We start from the raw sequence: 22,020 nt of genomic DNA, 5'->3' as shown, positions 1-22,020 counted from the left end.
TTTCACACAAACGTTCTTTGTTAAGAGATCTGAATGTACAGTTTAATTCATGCTCTTAGTTATAAAAACAAAAGAGGAAAGACTCAAACTCAGCATGTTCACTTACAAAAGAGGTATTTTGTAGCAGCACAGTAATATCACCATTAACTAAACTGAGATATTAAAGTTATGGAATTCAAGTGATCATAGAGCAGGCAGTGCACTGGAGAGCTGGATGCTCTCTCTGGAGGTTTTTGTACAGCCTCTCTATGGTAATATAACACTGTGGCTCACTTTCGGACAAGGAACCAAGGTGGTGGTGAAATGTAAGTGACTTCTCTTCTTTCTCTCAACTCAGCTGACTTGAAAGTCCTGGAATTTTTACATTTTAGCAGTTTAGAATCTTTAATTTCTCCTGGAGCCAGTCTGTCCTGTAACATTATGCTTCAGAACCTGCTTACTTTTGAATCAGCTCTAGCCCAGTCTCTTCTGTGACATGTCCAGCTGTAATAATCACAATCAGCCGTGTGCTGTGTTCAGGTTGGCTTTCAAAGTCTTCTCTGAACTTTTTGTTCAAGTCTTCTGAACTCAAAATTACCCCCAGCTTTTCTAGTGGTCATCAATTCAAAAATGCTTTTTATAAATGTTCAAACAGGGAAGAATGTTTCCACTCCCAGTGTCAGTGTCTGAAATCTGTTTTATTGTATTTTGTGCCAGGTTTCTAAAAGTAAATCAAGATCAGGCACTTCATTTAATTTTCTATGCAGGCTAAAAACAAACCGCCAAAACTCCACTAATAGTGGTGTTCCTAATACTAATGAATTCCTATTGCCAGTCAGATTTGACATAAAGACTGCAGTGATTAGACTCAGACAGGACTGGTGAAGAAAACTGTTTTTTTTTTTTCTTTTATTGTATTTACTCAGCAGAGAAAAACAAAACCTCTTTAGGCTCTAAAGTATACAATTTTTAAATATGATTAAAAGCAATTGCAAGGCAGTTTTGATCTTCATCAGAAGTAAGGCTATTTTTCAATACACCTTTACTGATCAACAGAAACAGAATCTAACTGAACTGGAGGCTGCTGTCACTGTTGAGGCTGAGGTCAACTGGCATTTTAAAATTCACCCCATTTGCGATGGAATGGTTTTCTAAAGATACTGTTGCTTTTTCCTTAGACAGAGACATTATGTAAAGATAGAAATGATCAACATTCAATATCTACTACTTCCGGTAACACTAGAATAGTGTAGGAATTTATAAATCATCATCATTATTTTCAATATTAAATTAAATTAATTTCAGTTGATTAATCACCTTTGTTATAGTAGTAATACAATTAATAATGATATTGATATTAGTATAATGCACTACAGTATGTTCATATTAATATATTAATATACTTGCAATCCACAACTGCTATCTTTAATTATCTATAAACGATCAAGTAATGATCAGATGGGCTGCTGAAAAAATAGTATTTGAGAACGTAATCACGGACAAACTGCCTTTTATACTTTTTTATGTGTAGAAATTGATGACTTCTAATGTACTGATCAGCACATGATCAAAAGTGTTGAAGTTATTTTATGAACCTTGTGAAAGTATTTTAATTTATATCTTCAGGTTTTGTTGCAGCTGTTTCTTCAGACACATTTTCCACTGCTGTGCTGCTCAGTAAAGCATGAAGTGGAACACAGATGACAGACCTAGCGCAGTTGTTTAATTAATAATGCCTAACGATACTATTAGACTTTAATTTATATACGAACTCAAAAAATCATTTTAAAGTGCTTATACACTGCAAGCATGTGTGTTTACATGATTCTTGTCACATTTTGTAACAAATGAAAATTATTCCAGCACTACTCAAGTCCAGACCAGCATCAGCATGTGCTTTTTTCAGTCTCAGCTAACAATTACCTCCACAGCTAAAGTTTAGTTTACAGCACAGAGAAGTGACATTTACAGTATAATGTTTAATAAGATCCTGTGAAGTATGTGTTGCAGATATATTAATACATGTTGTCTATAAATTGAGAAGATTCTGCATTAGCTTATTTCAATTCTTTCATGCAGACAATCCTCCTAAAATAATCACTATTTGTTGATTCTGAATTTCAGCAGCAGGTAGAATGGGGAGTTAGTTCCCTTGGTGGCTCTGTCTAAGTTTCAGTGAACTCATTGGAAACTGGGCTGGCTGATTCAGCAGACCTGTTCTATCTGTATGAGAGGCGAACAGGCTGCTCAGGGTCACAGCTTGGAGGCCAGGCTGGTCCAGGACACCTGGTGCAGAGAACTCAGGCGCCATGATTCCAGTGATGAGTTATCAGAACCTCAGAAAGGCTCCAAACAAGCACAGACCTGTCCGGCTCACTAGAATACTTGTAGCACATTGATCTGAGGATGTCAAGGGGCTCTTTGAAAGCATTCTCATTTATAATATGTGTAACTTTAAAATATATGTATTGATGTTAATTGTTGGGTTTCAAAACTACAGATACAGGAGTAGAAGGAAACCTGATCTTTGTTTAAAAGCGCATGTGGTGTTTCTAGGAGTCCCAAAGTGCGGTGTGTGTTGTCAAAGTTAGTGAGGCTCAGTCTTCTGCTGTACACCAGTCCTGACTCTCTGCCCTGCTCTGTCTCGCTCTCTCCCAGCCGGCGCCACCGTGAAGCCCACAGTGTCGCTGTTCCCCCCGTCCCCCATTGAGCTGTCTGCCAACTCGGCCCCACTCGTAGTCTGGTCCAGCCGGCGGTTCAGACCCGTCTCCGGGCGGCGGGCCGAAGACCAGGTCCACCCGGGTTCGCATTTCCCGGCCCAGCATGAGCGAGGCTGGGGTGCACCCGGTGGATTCCTGGACCGCGGTCCTATACGCCCAGAGTGCAAGGGGGAGGTGGCGGTCCCAGTCCCGTTGGTGCCGGGACACCAGGGTGGCCAGCTGGGTGGCGAGCGTCCGATTAAACCGCTCCACCAACCCGTTGCTCTGGGGATGCAGCGGTGTGGTCCGCGTCTTAGTGATCCCCAGGCGCTGGCACACTCTGGCGAAGACCTGGGACTCAAAGTTACACCCCTGGTCACTGTGTAACTCCTCCGGTACCCCCAAACATCCCCTCCAGCAGTGCATCGGCCACCGTGGGGGCACTCTGGTCCGGGAGGGTGTAGGCCTCCGGCCCTTTGTGCGGAGCATCGGCCCCACGTCAGGATCAGCTGCCTGACGCTGTGCCAGGTCTGACAAGCCCACCCCCCGCGGCCCCTCCCGGGCCGAGGCCACGGTGCTCGACTCCGCCACGGTGCGGACAGCCTCCTCACGCTGCTCCCACCGGGCGCAGTGGTGGCAGTCCGCGGCCTCGCAGGGGCGCCGCGAGAGAGCGTCAGCATTGAGATGGCGAGACCCCGCACGGTGCACGACAGTGAAGTTGTACTCCTGCAGGATCTCTATCCATCGCGCCATTTACCCCTCCGGCTCCTTAAAGTGGAGCAGCCAGGTGAGGGACGCATGGTCGTTCCTCAGCCTGAACCGGGTCCCGAACAGGTACGGCCTGAAGTGGTGGACCGCCACCATCACCGCCAGCAGCTCGCGACAGGTCACGCAGTAGTTCCGTTCAGCCCTAGTCAAAGCCCGACTATAGTAGGCCACTACGCGCTCCCCATCTGGCCCTTCCTGCGCCAACACCGCACTCACCCCCGAGTTACTCGCGTCGGTATCGAGAACATACGGTAACCGCGGGTCAGGGTAGGCCAACACGGGGGCCCCCACCAGAGCTTCACGCAACCCGCCGAAGGCTGTCTCACAGTCCAAGTCCCAGTCGAAACGACGGCCCTTGTCGGTGAGGCGGTGCAGCGGGGCTGGCAAAGTCCGGGACGAACCTCCGGTAGTACGAGGCCAACCCCAGAAAGCTGCGCAGCTCTGCGACGGTGCGGGGAGTCGGCCAGCCCCTCACTGCGGCGACCTTACCTGGGTCCGTAGCCACCCCTCGCGGTCCAACAACATGTCCCAGGAAGGTCACCTCCCACCGCAGGCACTTGCGGGGGTTGAGCCTCAGGCCAGCACGGCGGATGCAGACCAGTACCGCCTGGAGGTTCGTCAAGGCCTGGTCGAAACCCCGGGCATGAACCAGCAGATCGTCCAGATACAGCACACATTGGTTCCGCAGGACCGATGCCAGCACCCTCTCCATCAGCCTCTCGAACGTCGCTGGGGCATTGCACAGGCCAAAAGGCATGACAGTAAACTGCCAGAGGCCCTGGCCGATGGAAAAGGCTGTCTTCGGGCTAGCATCGGGAGCAAGCGGTACCTGCCAGTAGCCACAGCGGAGGTCCAGGGATCTGAACCAGGTCGACCCGGTGATGTAGTCCAGGGCGTCATCTATCCTCGGCAGGGGGTAGGAATCTTTCCGGGTGACCTCGTTCAGCTTGCGGTAGTTGACGCAGAACCTCCACGAGCCGTCTTTTTTTTGTACCCGTACAGCTGGCGCCGACCACGGGCTCGCGGAGGGCTCAATCACCCCCGCTGCTGCCATCTCCCGGATCTTTTCCTCGGCGGCAGTCCGCTTGGCGTGAACCATGCGTCAAGGTGAGATGTGGATGGGCCAAGCGTCGCCGATGTTGATTTCGTGTTGGACCAGGGCAGTGCAGGTGCAGTCCTCATCTCTCGCCGCAAAGAGATCCTCGTTCTGGGCGAGTAGCTCCTGGAGCCGCTACCGCTGGTCCTGATCGAGGCCCTCGCAGCTCCGCTGGTAGAGGTCCTCAACGGCGTGCCTCGCTTCCACGCAACGCTCGGCCCCCGCCGCCGCCGCCTTGTCTGGTCCCCCAGCTGACGCGGGTGCAGGATCCGGCCCGCTCGCTCCCGGGCTCGCAGGCCTGTTCTGCCCCGGCGACTGCCGCAGCCGCCACTGCCTCTTTTTCCGCGTCCCTCGGCCTTCTCCGGGCCTGCCCTCCACCAGGTGAAGTCGCTCCCCCTGCCAAACCAACTCCTGCCGGCTCAAGTCCAAACTGGCCGGTCTTAACAGCGCTCTCCGGAGCGAGGGTTGAGGTGTTCAAGGGGCGGCCTTCCCCGCGCTGAGCCGCCCCGTTCCCGTTCCCGTTTCCCGACGCCGATCGAGGAGTGCGAGGTTGGGGTGCCCGGGAGAACCGGGCTCGGTGTCCCCTCTTCCCGCAGTGGTTGCAAATCAGCGTGCGGGGCTCTTCCGCGGGGGTCGCTGCACGGGCTAGCTCCTCTTCCCCCTCGCTGGATTCCTCCGTCGCCGCCTCGGTCAGCCGGCAGGGCGCACTGCGTCTGCTGGTGCTTCCAGCCACCCCGAACATGGCCTCAGCCCGTGTAGCAAGGGCCAAGGCCTGCTCCAGCGATGTTGGTGCAGCCAGCTGCACGTGGCGCCGCAGCTCCTCGGGTGAGAGGGCCTTGAGAAAGGCCTGGAGAGCCATCTCCCACTGCGCCTCCCGAGGAAAAGTTGGTGGACGAGGAACGTGACATCAACGGCAACCGGGCCCAGTCGCTCTCCTGGTCGGCGCCACCGCAGGGCCAGCCTCTCCCGCATCAAGTCCGGCGCCTCCTCCACACCGAAGCGCAGCTGGAGAGCTGCTGCCAGCGCCGTGTATGTCCAGGAGCACCTGGCAGGCCGCTCCGTCCAGCGCCGCCGCCAGGTGGCCGGCCATCTCCGCCCGGCTCCAGCCATTCGTCCAGGCCGTGAGCTGGAACTACGCCTTGTAGGTTTCCCAAGGCGCTTCCCCATCGTAGCGACCTGGTCGCACCCGCGCCAATGGGTGTGGGAATCGCTGATTGGCTCCGGCAGGGAGAGTATCCTCTCTCTGGGCCGCCCGCTGACCAGGAGTAGCGGCCAGTCGCCCCAATTCTACCGGGACCACTATTGGATAGCCCTGGTAAGGGCTGTGGCCACCTGTCGCACCCAGGAGTTGCTCAGGCTCCCTATGTGCGCTGCCGATGCGTTAACAGAACCGGGTAATGTCTACCACGATTTGTCCATCCTGCCCGCTTCTGACACCAATGTAGCGTTTACAGGTTCTTTTCAGAACAAAGGACCAGTGGAGACGCGATTAACAAACTAAGCGCTAGCTTTATTCATTAACAACCATTCAAAACTAAACATAGGATAGACACGCACATGATGAGACTGACGGAACATGTACACATCTTTAGGGTGGTGTTGTAACAGAACGAATAAGGTTCTTGATCCCGAGATGAAGTAAAACAGATGAGTTTATTGCATGCAAGGAACAATAAAGCCGAAGTCTTGTTTCCCGCAAGAAACAACAAAACCGAAGTATTGTTCCCCGTACTGTTACAAACTTTTGGGTTATATAGTGTCTTCTTCTCTGTTTCTGACGTCACTCGGTCTGATGGTAAAGAGGGGGGTTCATGGTATTTGGCCAGTTTACGATGTCCTGGCCAAATGGTCAGTTTAAGATTACACCCAGGGGGGTTCCTAGCTTGCATCTGCAATCCTTATCAGTTAACCCCCTTTCCTGCCATAAACCCCAGCTTGTGACTTAGAAGTCTAAACCTCATACAGAAAGGATTAAATTCAAACCCCCGTCTTCACATCTTTCTTCAGTGGTAATTACTTAACAACACGCTATACTCTTATAAGACTACACAGGGCACTAGAACTACTAGAACATTATTTAAACAGGTAGGGTCAGCCGCTGGTCATCGTGCTGACCCTCAGACTCTCCCCGGCTACCACTCCCAGCATGCCCAGCGGTACTACGAGCGCCTAGGGGCACTTCCTCCTCACCACCAGGCGAGGGCGTTACAATATATTGTTAAATTATTACTTTAAATATATACTTTAAGTTACTGAAACAACGAGTTAATAAAATCGTTGCAATTTTGTTCTTGTTTGGAGGTGGGGATATTCTGACAACAATTAATTTAAAGACAATCTGTCAAAGTGCAATGAAATACAATATTGGGTAAACTTTCCGAGGTCAAATTCTTCCGCGCCGGGGGTACCTTTAAAACGGAGACGACGAAAATAAAAGTTTATTATTAATTTGCTGGACAGAGAGGTGAACATTATTATGCAGAAGACAAAGATAACGATTTACGTTGCATTGCCAGATTGTGAATCAATAAAAATATTTAATTAAACACGGGTTTGCGATTTAAATAGAAATGGGGGTGACGGGAACTCTTAATCTAAATAAAAATAAGAGAATAAAACAGGTTTCGATAGTTAATAACCACTTTTTATGCGCGGAACACGGGTGATTTTTCTTCCTCCTATTCAGCTTAGAAACCTGTGTACGCTGTAAGGTTTTTACTTCTTAATTAAACTTTTAAAATATACGTTTCGAATAGAAACAACATACTGTATGGTGTTGTCTTTCTGGTATGTAGAACAGATCAGCAGGTCTTTTTTTCCCAGTCAGAGGGGTGTCAGATAGTGTCAGCCAATCACCATTCTGAAGCCTACCGTAATCTCTGGTATAGGGAGACCCCAAATTCTGTCGCATAGTTTAAATCACTTTAATTTTAGGAAATTATTAAACGCTAGGTTAAAAGCAAGGGAGATTGTCTGTTATAGAAGACACAGACTGTCGCCAGACCTGGAGAATGCCCAGAGCGTAAAAGAAAATGCAGACGAACTAGGGATTGGAAAGTTTTCAAGTGCTTGTACAATCGATGGAAATGTTCAAATAAATGTGCAAAAGAAATAAAAAAAATAATTTATTCCTTTATCATATTGGCTAGCTAATGTCCTCTCTTTGCCAGTTACCTGTGGATGTGTTTCTGCGTTGCGTAGCAACGAGTGACTATATTCTCAGCCGGAGGAATGAAAACAGCTTAATTTTCATGTTAAATAATTTTTTAAATTAAAATTCATTCTATACAGCAATCGCATATTTGCGTACCGTTTCATAAAACTTTGATGCTTAAAATGTTTAGGGAGAAATGGAAGACTGGTGTTTTTTTTTTCTTTAAACTACCAAGACCAGCCAAATACAGTACAGTTTACATACAGTAATACGTTTATGTTCCTAAATTAATATCGTTTATGACCTTCAGATGCATTATGCTCCTCTTCTTTTTAAGCTCAGCTACTAAACTTTCCCTTTGGTGGTAAAATTTCATATACATATTCAATACTAAGCAGATTCAAATGTGCACAGTAAAGAGATTAAATGATTAAATCTTTTCACTACCGACCAATGCACCACGGGTGCCCATGTCGGTCATTTTGGCCAGCCAATCACTTACCGCGGTAGACGGCGGTGGCTTGTGGGTAGTTGCGTGCGGTACGGGTTTGTCGTGCATTTTGAATGGCTGCACATATATGCACAATATTGGATGTTTTCACATATTGCAATCTTCTCAAAACAGAAACATGTATGTTTAGACGAAAGGTTTAGAAATGTGTTTACATGACTGAAAAGGGGGGAAAATCCCAAATAGGGCATAAGGTAAAGTTATGAAATTCAATACAATCTCTCCATTAAGTGACATCACAAAAGACCCCATTACGATGTCACCGATGATGTCACTCATGAAATTTTGAAGTTGCCTGACAAGCAGATTTTCTTTTCAGTCTGAAGCAAGAGCTGCAATGGGAAACACACTACACTGTTTCCAGTGTGTGTCCTGTAATTTTACACTATGGGACTGTCAGAGAAAAACAGACACGAAAGCTGATCGAAGAGGAAGGAGCAAGACGGAGAGGAGGAGGACAAAAAGAGAGCAAAGGAGAGGAAGGGCAAAAACCTGATCAAAAGCAAGATCCTGAGACAAAATAGGAACAGAAGAGCTGGAAGAGCCTGGGTCAAGAGCAGGCCTTCAGAAACAACACTTGGGGGCAAAAGAGAGTCTGCAGCCAACAGCCCAGCTTGTGAGGACCTCTGTGAAGCCTCCCAAATTCAGTCCAGCACAAGTGAGACACTTAACAAAAATAACACCCAGCATCAAGAGAAAGACAAAAAGAATGACCAAGAACTTATATCAACTAAAACTCTGAGACAAGAGATGCCAAACTTGTCAGTGCCAGCAAGAGAGAACACAGACCGTTCAGAACCTCGGACAGAACAACAGAACAGGCTCGGGCCACTACAGGAATCTGGGCTAGAGAGCAGCTCCATCCCTGCTGAGCTCCCACAGCACAGAAAAGGAGAGGAGAAAACTCCAACAGAAGATCATCAGCAAAACTATGAACAAGCAGATATAGCCAATAATGACAATAAATTAAAAGGAGAAGAAGGAATTAAGGAGTTGGAGGACAGGGATGAGGAAAGGACTCCTGAAGAAAATGAGGACATGGGAAATTAGGAGAAAGAGGGAGAACCTACAGATGACAATGAAACACCAAAGGATGAAAATAAGCAACATAGTGAAAATGGTGCCAGGGGTGAGTATGAGATTGAAAAAACAAAGAATGAGCCAGCAGGAAAATATGATATTTGTGACAAAATTAACAAAGGTGAAGAGATACACGAGATGCAGAGCAGGGTGCTGAACCCCTGCTGTTGCACGAATCACAGACACAGAGAACACTCTGCTCTACAGGAGCTTCACAGAGCCCTGTTCCTGCCACACTGCCCCTTCACCCACAGGGGAATGATTTGGAAAGGCAGAAGACAGGAACAGAGAAGCAGAAGGTGACAAATGAGTCTGAACTTAATGTCAAGAGATGCAGGACAAATATGTGCTACAGCAAACACATTCAGAGAAGAAGATATGGGTAAAGATCGGATTGATAAAGACAAATGTGTAGTGAATACAAATTCAGCAGTGTGCAGAAAAGACTCGGGAAGAAGGACACCAAGTTCCTGTTGTAGATTATGCCGGTTCAGGGACGCCAAATATGTAATCATAGTGGCTCTCTGAAGGCACCAGTTCTGTAGGGTTTGGGCATTTACTGAGACAATTATTAATTGTAGCAGTAAATCACAAAGTTGATTCTTTTGATGGCTTTAGAATCCAACCATGCGACATAACTCAAACAACGCGCACACACAGGTACTAATACACGAGGATACATTTATTAATACATAGAATATGCATATAAACCTAACAGATCTTATCGAGAGGGTTATCAGAATACAAAAGATATATATTCAATCAGTTACGAAGTGTTACACATATCAAGAGGACATACGTTCAGTATTTCATTCATTAAGACCGTTTCGTAAATGAACTTAGTTATAACTTCTACATTAGATACTCGAAACAAGTACATAACCCTTAGGAATTAAATTGATATCAACTGGTTGGGATAACAATTGAATCCTCGAGCTGTAATGCATTGAAGTTGAATACTCATCCAATCTTTGGGGATTCAGATCTCCTGCGGGCACAAAGAGACAGTTGCAGGCTTGTTGCTGTCCAATCTGCGCTCTCTGGCTCCGTGCCAGGCTGTGATGTGCGGCTTGCGACGGTGCGCTGCTGATGCTCACTGTTGGCTTTAACTAGCAAAGTTTGTGCACAGGAGAAAAGATGACTGTGGGTCCCAGCAAGTCAGGAAGAGGACCGGTTCGTTCCTGATGAAGAGATTGTTCTGAATAGTGATTCAGCTGTCCACAGTTCCGACCTGTTCACGAGGCCTGCTGCTGGTTACTCTCTGGCAACCTCCACTCTAGACTCTTAGAACAAAGGAAAGTTCTGGCACTCGGACACACTGGCCGTTCCATGGTTGTCCGGGCTGAGTCTCAGGATGGTCAGGAGGCGCGCTGCGAGAATGTCCTGCCCTTGGGAGCCTTCTGCTCCTGGGCCGTCCTGCCCTGGAATTCTCCTTTGAATTCCCTTTAGAATTGTTGGATCTGAATCTTGTTGAATCTCTCAGGCTCTCTGTGTTGCCTGTTTTTACCTGGAGGAACTTCAGCTCATTGATTGGCTGAAAGTTCCATGGGCATCAGAGTCCCACGTGGGTTACTCGGCCCTACCGGTCCCTGATTGGTTGATCAAGGTGAGATATGAGTCACTTAGTCCTGACACTTAGGAATGCAATCCAGATGTCCAACTCGCACTCCCTAGACAGATAGGCGCCAATGGGTGACCATTGATCATGATAGCCAGGCTTAGCTAAGTGCATCCCCCTTTGGGAGCTGTCCTTGGACCTTAAATCACCTTGCATGAATGGTTTCTCTGTGGCTGCACCACAGAGATGAACAGAGAAATGAGGCCTAATTTGGGAAAGCTCAGAAACACTTAATTCTGCCTTATTATTAAGCCTCACCGCTACACTGTGAAGCCACTGCTGTTCCACTGCAGGACAAAGGGAAAAAGAAAGAGATGGCAGCAAAGGCAGGAGGGAGAAATGTCATTGACGACTCAATATCGCCATAGACAGCCAAGGTGAGGTCAAGTACCCCAGACAAAGGCAGAGAGACTCCTTCACTTTCCTCTGAGCCCCTGACACAACAGAGGAGAAGGAGCACTCAAAGCACAAAGGACAAGAGAGATTTAGTGGCAGAAATGCCATCAGCTCTCCCACTCGAAAAAACGCCTGACAGTGTGGAACAAAGATGGTGGGTCAAACATACTCAAGATGAGCCACCCTGCTTTCCCAGAGCCCAGACAGCACCGCAGGAGGAGGATCAGGGGCAGAAAAAAAAAAGTAAAACTGGGTGAAAGTAGGGACTGCACCTCCCCCATCACAGAGAACACCAAATAATTACTGCACCATGGAGACAGAGGGAGACAGGAAAAGAGGGACAAACAAAACTGACAAGGAGGAGAAAGTGCTGCAGGAACAAATGAGCAAAGCAGCTACAGTTCCTCATACTGACCAGACAGGTCCGGCCTCTGAGTTCACAGCCTTGGCCATGGAGCAGGGGAACTGGGGAGCACGTGTCTTTGTCCCCAGAAAGCCACAACAATGCAGCTCACAGGGGGATATCGACAAACAGGAGTGCAATGACTTTCAGGAAGCAAGAGGTCACGTCTTTTGCGAGACAACAGTCTTCAGCTCGGGGGCAGCAGCAAAGTTCAGACGCAGAGCGGGTTCATTCCGACATTAGTTTTCTGGACCAGTCAGATGAAGGGCAGAGGGTGGAGGTGGTCCTCCTGCCCTGTCCAGGTCACATACTGCTCCCAGGCTCTCCCTTCCACCCACACAGACAGGGAAACAGCACACAGGCAGTCAGGGAGTGACCGCAGACCATGGACAGCCAGACGAGCTAACAGGAGATCTAGCGCAGCATTTGTAGGTGAGCAAGGAAGAAACAGTTGAGCTCAATACATCCAGAACCAGACAGGCGAAGCCATGACCAGTCAAGGCATTAAACAGCAGAGAGCTGAAGACCACCTGACCCAATGTGATGCACTGAAACTCTGGCCGACGGTCTGGTGTTAAGAAAACTCATCAGTAAAACTCCCCCCCCAAATTGCAACAGGGGGACTCATTGAGGACCTGGACTACAGCCCAAGAGAAAGACCAGTTACTAAGAGCCATATGCCAAAAAACTCTTGCTTAACTTCATAAGTTAACAAAATTACAATATACCATAAAAAGAAACCTATTAATAACAAATTATGTCAGTACTTACAATATTATTATTATTATTATTATTATTATTATTATTATTATTATTACCTTCAAATTATTTAACAGGTGCCAGATGCTTGTGATAACCACAAAATTCAAACCTACTACTTAAAAACAGAATAAATCGTACTCTGTTCATTAACCTCAGGATTGCAGCAATATACTGATACTTGTCTCATATTACTGCTTGATACGTGACTTTTTGGACTCGGAATCTTAACTTACAGGTACCATTTGAATGACACTTTCTGACGGACTGACAGATCTGGTCCTATATTTATAATTGAAGAAGGTTCAGCTGTCTTTTTATTAATTTGATTATTAATATTGCATTAGCGATGATTCTTATTGTAATTGTATTGTTTAAATAAACTATTTCTTGAAATAAAAAAGGCTATTGTATATTTCATTGCATTGTATGATTAATATAAATACAAAATATTTTTAATATAATTTCAAATAAGCTTATAAAATGACCACATTACTGTATACAGATGCAGCCATTCAAAATGAGCGGTAAAAACCCGCCGTGCAGTAACCAACCCGCAGGGCACCGCAGGGCAAGTAATTGGCTAGCCAAAATGACCGACAGGGGCACTCGTGGTGCATTGGTTGGTAGTGAAAAGATTTAATCATTTAATGTCTTTACTGTGCACATTTTAATCCGCTTAGTTTTGAATATTTATATGGAATTTTACCACTAAAGGGAAATTTTAGTAGCTGAGCATAAAAAGAAGAGGAACATAACGCATCTGAAGGTCATAAACGATATTTATTTTGGAACATAAACATACAGATGCAGCCATTCAAAATGGGTGAGGTATTTCACGGCATACCGCGACACGCCCACCGGGGTATCACGCGGTATCACGTGTGTCACGTGACTAGCCTTGTAAAACCGCCAGGGGGAGCTTAACCTCTCATGTACAGCATTCGAGCCTTTAATTTTGAACTGTGTATTACAGCATGTTAATCATCAGTCATTAAAATGTTGGTATATTTTATGAAAGCAAGATTGCTCAGTTGGACAAAAGTACACAACCTACCTTTATCAGAAATATTTATGCATCAAAGCCTTTACTGAAGATATTACTAATAGTATTAATAATGGATGACTTTGGACAAGCTGTATACTCAAAGTATAATTTCTTTAGCACATTTGTACAAGCACTTGGAATCTGTCCAAGCCATACTTTGTCAGGCATTTTGTTTTACTTCAACGGGGCATAAAAACTTCCTTGCTTTTAACAGGGCGTTTCATAATTTCTAACTACGAGAATGATTTAAAATGCGACACCTATCATTCAACTAGAGCTTAAAATATCACAAGGAAAAATACACACCGGTATTCCATTTCTCCCTAAACATTGTAAGCTTCGAAGTCTTTAACTAACGTGATACCGGATACGTCAACAAGCATACTTTTAGAATTTGATTAAAAGGGAATATAATATGGAATCGCGTATCTCAAGAATTTAATAACGGTATGATTATATCCGTGTACTGCGGCAGAACTGTGTAGGGCTGTTTCGCCTGCCTGATCATGCGAGCTGTCTTGTAGCCTACTGGTCTAGGTGCGTGACTACCAACTGGCAGGTTGTGTGTTCAAATCCAGCTGGTGCTGGACTTTTCATTTTTATTTATTTATTTTTTAATCGCGTAACATAAACATATTACCGTATGCAAACTGTACTGTATACAGTATGTATATGTATATTTAATGTCTTAACTGTGCCCGTTTAATTGAATTAAAAAAATATTTGTACTGTCAAAATATTATTATTATTTTATTAAAAATAATGGCAAAACAGAAGTTCACTCTTTCTAGAACATACCTTCCTATGGACACTCCTAAAATGTATAAAATAGTGTCCACAGCATCTCATAATAGAGGCAAATGGGGAACTACAAACTAATTTCATACAATGCCATCCATGAGGGGTTAAATACACCCTGAGAGAAATTAATTTCTGGATAATTCAACGGCTGTGATTTCTGGAATATGTATTATCCCAAATATTTTCAAAAGAAATTGAATCATTTCAATGAATCTGTGCCATTCAAGTACCTGCTCCAGACAGTAACCACTGCTAAGGGTTTATATGAAGCTTGCATTAAAAGACTTTAAAAAAATGTCATGTTCCCATAAAAAAGTCATGCTTTGGAGTATAGACCCCCAAAGGAATGCCATAGACTCAAACTGCAAAATAAACACATACAGAAAGAAAGTATTTGTATTGTAATTGCAAATCCTGGTATGAGTGATTAGTATGACTTTCCTCATTACAAATCTCTTATTAGAATTTAAATTTCTCTGTAACTCCAGGTCAGAACAGAGAAAATATAACTGCCTTAAGGAGTTTACAATTATGAAAAATAGAAGGATAAGCATGATACGTATGTCTTCTGTCATTTTCTAAGTCATGTTACTGAGCACCAAATCTTATTGAGAATATGAATCCATTTAAGGTTTATACCATTAAAGTAACAGTTTATTCCATGCTGAAAATGTTTGTACCAGACTTCTTTGAGGCCTGTTTAATTGTGTCTGAAGTCTGATGTTGTAAATTTTATTGTTAAAAAGATCCATGAAAATGTCACTACTAAAGTTAGCTAGTACTGTTGGTATTGTAAGTGGCAAGTAGAGCTCATATTTTAGATTTTGTGTAGTTGCTAGCGTTGAACTGTGTGTTGGATGCACATGAATTGAAGGAATGGGCAAACATAGCTGATGCGGATCCACAGAGACAGCATATTAAGATGTTTATAATTAGAGGCAATTTGTTTAAATAACTAGGTATGGATACTGATGTGCAAGAGAGGTGGAAAGGCTGTTTCCTTAAGCCAGCACTATAAAATATTTTATTCTCAGTGAGATGCTGCCATTTCATAGTGGGTTTCTAACACTGTGTATAGTTCCATCCACACAGTGCCTTTACTTCCATCCATTTCTAATCTCTTTATCCAGTACAGAGGATTTGGAGCCTATCCCAGTAAGCGACGGACACAAGGCAGAATACACCCTGGATATAGTGCCAGTCCATCACAGGACAGACAGACACAAACACACACAAACCAGGGCCAGTTTTCCCATAAACCAATTAACTCACCAGTATGTTTTGGAGTGCGAGAGGGAGTCATATCACACATATGGAGAAAAACCATGTAACCCAGAGAGAACATGTAAACCCCACACACACAGGATGGCAGGAATTGAACCTAGGATCCCAGTGCTGCAAGATAGCAATGCTTACCACTTTGCCACCATTATAAATAGATGGATAGCTTAGTTATCTTTCTAGTTCACAGGTTTGCATGCATAATTTAATTTTGAAAGCCACTGAGACATCAGGTACTACTGTTGTATTTATGAAAAAGAAACAAAACAAAAAACATACTAACAACTGTGCCATCCTACTCCTTAGTTAATACATTTTATTATTCATAAACAGTTAACATTGTTAGCAAAATATTTTGAATTATATTTAACCCTATTTTTTCTTTAGTTTTGTATTTAACTTATTATATGATAGTCAGACTAAATGTATATTTGAACAATAAAAATATATTTTTACAAGATTTTACATTAAGCACTAAAATTAATATGGTTAATAATAGTAAACTGTAACATGCTGTAACAAGATCGGTTAAACTGCGAAGAAAATGCTTTCAGAGAAAATGTTTCAGGTGTCAAGACCATAGATCTCCAATGCAATTTCAACCAAACCTGTTCCCACACACCCTGCCCCCACTACCATTAGAATATACACAAAGCACTGAAATCTTTCGAGCTAATGATCAGGTGACCCGAGAGAGAGTGAGAGAAACACCAAGGGGTGCGGAACCAGGGAACTATTTACATGGAAAACAGGCGATCTCCCCAGACTGTCCGCCTGTTTCACTGTTACCTGGATACCTCTTTATTTAGAACTCACTAACACTGATTTTTAGTTTAGAAGGATTCAAGTAGGGTTTTAGATGAAAGGCAGCGACCTTAATCAAGCCCAAATCATAATTGAACCCATTCAGAGCCTACATTACATTTTAGCGTTTCATTCTGAGCAGAAGACCCTCACACCTGAAGAAGGGGGAGGTGTCTTTCGCTGGAAATCTCGCCTGCTTCTACTTTACGAGTACAACCCCCTCTCTGCCGGAGTGCTGGCTGTGACGAATTAAACCGGTTTCACAGGTTTCAATCACAGACCATGTGACATGGGAGTCAGGAAACTAACACACAGCGCCACCGGATTTGATAACGCTATAAAAACGCTATAAAATAATGTGACTAGGCACAGAACAAGTTTACAGCACAGTACAATAATAAATGCTGACCATGACTTTAGAAGCATAAATTGCCTTACACTCAATTTAAACACAAGCTGTCTTTAGCCTTCTAAGCTGGTTCATACAGAAATGTAGAGATCCAGGCTCAGAACACAGCTTCATTAGCGAATACATATGCAGGACAACTAGAGAAGACGTTTTACAGAGGATGGATTTTTAGAAACATCCCATCAGTGACATCACTGAAGTCAACTCCTAGGTACTGTAACTGTCGTGTGGATAGTTTCACAAGAATCAGACAAAGGTTTAAGCATCGCTTGTTCTAGATAAAACTGCAAAAAAACAACAACAACCCATAATGTACTTCTTTGCGGCTCTGTTTGCCCAAATCATATATTCACAACGTGAAATCTAGAAAATAATATTACGTAACCAAAATCAGCAATATGGAAGCAGAACCTGTGTAATTGTTGATAGATGATGTACTCGTAACATTTTTTCAAGACGAACTACAACATTTAAAAAATGACTTGTATGTACTTGATATCTCTAATCAATCCACGGGTCCCAGCACAAAACGAAACTAAAACGCATACCGTTTCGCGCTTCTTATTAGTTGCTCAAAAGTAATTTGACCGTATGAAATGCATAATATAAACCTAGAAACATATACGTGAGCAGTACTTAAGCACTGTAGTATCGGTGTTAAGACATACCTCTCAAATACTGTAAATCAAGTTAAAAATTTCTCAAGACCGATTCTGGTCATAATGAAACCATGTTTCGTGTATGTTTTCTTTAAAGTACCGAGACCAGCCATATACTGTATGTTTATGTTCCAAAATTAATATCGTTTATGGCCTTCACACGCGTTGCAGTATGCTCCTATTCTTTTTATGCTCAGCTACTAAGATTTCCCTTCAGTGGTAAAATTAGATATGAATATTCAATACTTAAACGGGCACAGTTAAGACATTAAATATACATATACATACTGTATACAGTACAGTTTGCATACGGTAATATGTTTATGTTCCTAAATCAATCTCTTTTATGAGCATGTGAAAGGCACGGTGAATCACTGTACTTTGCATGATTGGAAACAAATGCGAGTTTGTGCAATGCTGTGGTGTTACTTTTACAAAGATGGTCAATGAAAAAAAGAATGTTGACCAGGGCAATACTTTGAGTTTACACTTACAGCTTGTCCAAGGTCATTCATTATTAATACTATTAGTAATATCTTCGTTAAAGACTTTGATGGCCACAGCTTTATTAGCTCCACCTTGCGGAAATTCCGGTTACTATTATTTTGCTTGTCGTATTATAGGAGAATTTACGGTAACTCGCGGTATTTACCGGTAGCTTGCGGTAGACTGCGTACAGCGTACGCAAAATAATGCGGTATCGCCCGCGCATTTTGAATGGCTGCATCTGTATCAGTGGTTCTTAACCTTTACTCCTTCACAGTCCCCCAGTGTCCAGGAGGCTCCCATACACAAGCCATCATATTCTCCGTCCTGTACTTTTACTGCAATGTTGACAAAAGTGCTTGTTTTCAAACCTGTACCGCATACAAATACCCACAAGTCACTGCAGCGTACCATAGTACGTGATTGGCTGGCTAAAATGACCGACAGGGACACTCTTGGTGCATTGGTCGGTAGTGAAAAGATTTAATCATTTAATCTCTTTACTGTGCTCAGAATTGAATATGTATATGGAATTTTACAACTAAAGGGAAATTTTAGTAGCTGAGCATAAAAAGAAGAGGAGCATAACGTATCTGATGGTCATAAACAATATTAATTTAGGAACATTAACATTTGATGAGTATCTAAAGAAATTATTTATGATATAATTATATTCATATAGTGTAGCACAAACAGTAATAAGACTTGCTATTGATATGTGTACGGCTGTTTCATTGCTATCCAGGTGACTGCATCTGTGATATGATGGCTTAAGCTTGTGCCTTATATGTCTGAGGTCTGCAGTTCAAGCCCTGCTGTTGTTATGAGTTTTCTCTTAACAAATAAACATTTCTTTGAAAAACTAAAATAGCAAATATTATGGACACTATATTGACATTTTTTATATTTCTAAATATCACAACATGTTCAAAGATAAGTCATTTATTAATAACAACGAATAATTTCAAACTGCTACTGATATTATTACTGACAATAAATATTATCGACACAATATTGTCATTACAAACATGTACACCATACGGTGTAGATGTTACTGAAGCTAAAAGTTTAGCCTAGTGGTTACACTAATGTAACCACTAAATAAAGACAAATATAGAAAACCCTACGTTACAAACTGTATATGACTGGTATTGGTATTTTAAAGAAAAAATACACACTAGTATTCCACTTTCTCCCTAAACATTTTAAGCATCAAAGTCTTACATATGGTTATTTTTTACGTGCTCCTTCTGACGATATTAAGTTTAATATGTGAATATTTAATATGTGAAAAATGTGAATCCTGTTTTTTATGGTTTGTAGTTCAAATCCTGCTTAACTGAAAATTAGACAAAAGAAGAGTACTATTGGACAATGTTGTGATGCTAAAGAAATCAATAATGATATTAACTTAAAACCTAAATGTATTTAACGCATACGCCCAACATTACAGGCTGTGCCTGCTCGCCAGCGCGATGACGTCACCACCTTTCCTTCTGAATAGATAGCAGGGACCTCAGCCGTGGGGCAGAGGAGAAATCTCTCTTTAGATCTCCCTTTTTTAGGTTATTAATATTATCTTCAGTGCCGTATTAACATTGGAATGTTCTTCCAAGTGTAAAAAGAGGTGATACTCAACATGTCTCCGTTATAAAGTTTCAGTTTACAGACCGTACAAGATCATTTATTATGAATAATGTCTTCTGTATCGCTTTTCACAGGTGTAAATCCACATATTTTCTAACTGCTTTATCCAGGAAAGGTAACAGTTTACCCCTCTCCCTTCCTTCTGCCCGTCTGACTTTTTTTAACCCTTCTGTGCCTGGATTGCAGCAGGTAAGATATTTTTCCAAGAAAGATCTGATGACAAGGAAGAAAAATCCTAAATTAATTCCTAAATTAATATCGTTTATGAGCATGTGAAAGGCATGGTGAATCAGAGATTCTCAAAACTTACTTTGGTTTAACAAGGTGATTTTAGATACTATTACAAATGCAGCCATTCAAAATGAGCAGGGTACGCTGTGGTACAATGCGGTGACGTGTCGCATCATAATGCAACATTTCGTCTTACCACATTTTACCGCTTACAAATTAGATGATGTTAATAGTATCGGAATCACCTTGCTGCCAGGTGGAGCTAATAAAGCTTAAGTTATATATTCTTTAGACTTTTAAATTTTATCTGTGTATTACAGCATGTTAATCATTAAGCATAAAAAAGTTGGTATATTTTATGAAAGCAAGATTGCTCAGTCGTACAAAAGTACACAACCTACCACTTTTATCATAAATATTTTAATTATGCAGAAATATTTTATGCATTAAAGTCTTTACTGAAGATATTACTAATAGTATTAATAATGAATGACCTTGGACAAGCTGTAAACTCAAAGTATTACTCTGGTCAACTGAATCTCCGATTCACCATGCCTTTCACATGCTCATAAATGATATTAATTTAGGAACATAAACATATTATGTAAACTGTACTGTATATGGCTGGTATTGGTAGTAAAGAAATGATACACACCAGTATTCCACTTTCTCCCTAAGCATTTTAAGCATTAAAGTCTTACATGTGGTTATTTCGGAAACTTTTTTACGTGCGCCTTCTGACCATATTAGGTTTATATACTTTGTGAAAAGTGATAATATTTTAACCTTTTCTGCGGATACACTCGTTATCGGAGTAAACAAAAGCATACTTTTAGAATTTGATTAATAGGGAATATCATAAGCAATCGTGTATCTAAATAAATTAATAACGATATAATTATATTCATGTACTGTAGCACAAACAGTAGTATAAGACTTTCTATTGATATGTGTACGGCTAATTCACTGCTTGATATGTCACTCCATTTGTGGCGTGATGGACTTATAAGCCTGAGGGTGGGTGTTCAAATCCAGCTATCACCATGAGTTCTCTTTTAACAAATAACCATTTCTTTGAAAAACAAAAATAGCAAATATTATGGACACTATATTGACCTTTTTTATATTTCTAAATATCACAACCTGTTCATACTGCATATACGCAGCGGTATCGCAGGGTGTAGGGCACAAACCCACGTGAGCCCGAAAGCGTTCACCCGGCGCTGCAGCAAAGAGCGCCTGGGTGGGGTATGCAGCAAGGGGCAGGACAGGGGTGGTAGTGATCAGGGCGAGGATTAGGAAAGCTGCTGACCAGTGCAGCTGACCCACTGTGAAACGAGCATACAGTCTGGGGAGATTGTCCGTTTTCATGTAAATAGTTCCCTGGGAGAGTTCTCCCTCTCCCTCCCTCTCTCTCTCTTGGCTGGCGCGTGGGAGTGCTGGCTGGCTGGTTGTGCCAAAAAGAAATAACAGCGCCGTTTTTCACTCCACAAAGTCTGAGTCTCTGTGGCCGTCCTTGCCAAATTTGATACATTATTAATAATATCTTCTGTGTCGCATTTACATTGGAATGTTCCTTTTTTGCAAGTTTAAAAGGAGGCGATACACAAGTGTCCCCTCTTTAACTGTTTAGTTTATAGAGAAATTTCACCATAGCCTCACAAAATTGTCCAATAATACTCTTCTTGTGTCTAATTTTTAGTTTAGCAGGATTAAATCTACAGTATATGAATATATAGCGTTATTAATTTCTTTAGATACGCGATTCCATATTATATTCCCTATTCATCAAATTCTAAAAATCTCAAAAAATAGTCCATAATATTTGCTATTTTAGTTTTTCAAAGAAGCCTTTCAAAGGCTTGAGGCATCTGTTAAATTGCCCCACTGGATAAATTGTTTGTAAAGAAAACCTGTTTTACAACTCTTCCTCCCCCTTTCATTTTCAAAGAATAATACGCGAGCCATTCAGTGAAAGACAGTCCCCCTTCCCCCCCGTGGACAGACTGACAAATACTTTCTTAGAAAAAGAGATTCACAAAGCAAAGCTGTGTCAGTCTTCACAGCCAAAATGTTGCGTTTTTTCTCTTCTCTTTTCAGCATGGAATAAACCTATTACTTTTTCCTTTGCAGACTACACTAATTCTTAGTCAAACATTTGAAACACTTTAATTTTTTTAATTTAACATGC

At 42.8% G+C, this 22,020-nt stretch overlaps 1 protein-coding gene and 1 gene segment (V, D, J or C); both read left to right on the top strand.

Moving 5' to 3' along the window:
• The window catches only part of LOC148646937 (Ig kappa chain V region K29-213-like), a 619,354-nt gene extending 613,543 nt beyond the window's left edge, over window positions 1–5,811 (top strand). Inside the window, 3 exon segments of the V gene segment in view lie at window positions 2,638–2,771; window positions 3,217–3,270; window positions 5,770–5,811. Of these exon segments, the coding sequence occupies window positions 2,638–2,771; window positions 3,217–3,270; window positions 5,770–5,811 (230 nt within the window).
• The window catches only part of LOC148646936 (interferon-induced protein 44-like), a 222,119-nt gene that overhangs the window by 103,894 nt on the left and 96,205 nt on the right, over window positions 1–22,020 (top strand). The gene's annotated exons all lie outside the window — the stretch shown is intronic.

This window comes from Lepisosteus platostomus, chromosome 16 (assembly GCF_059453375.1).
Source record: "Lepisosteus platostomus isolate fLepPlt1 chromosome 16, fLepPlt1.hap1, whole genome shotgun sequence".
Classification (NCBI taxonomy): Eukaryota; Metazoa; Chordata; class Actinopteri; order Semionotiformes; family Lepisosteidae; genus Lepisosteus; species Lepisosteus platostomus.
This window is presented reverse-complemented; position numbering and strand designations above follow the sequence as displayed.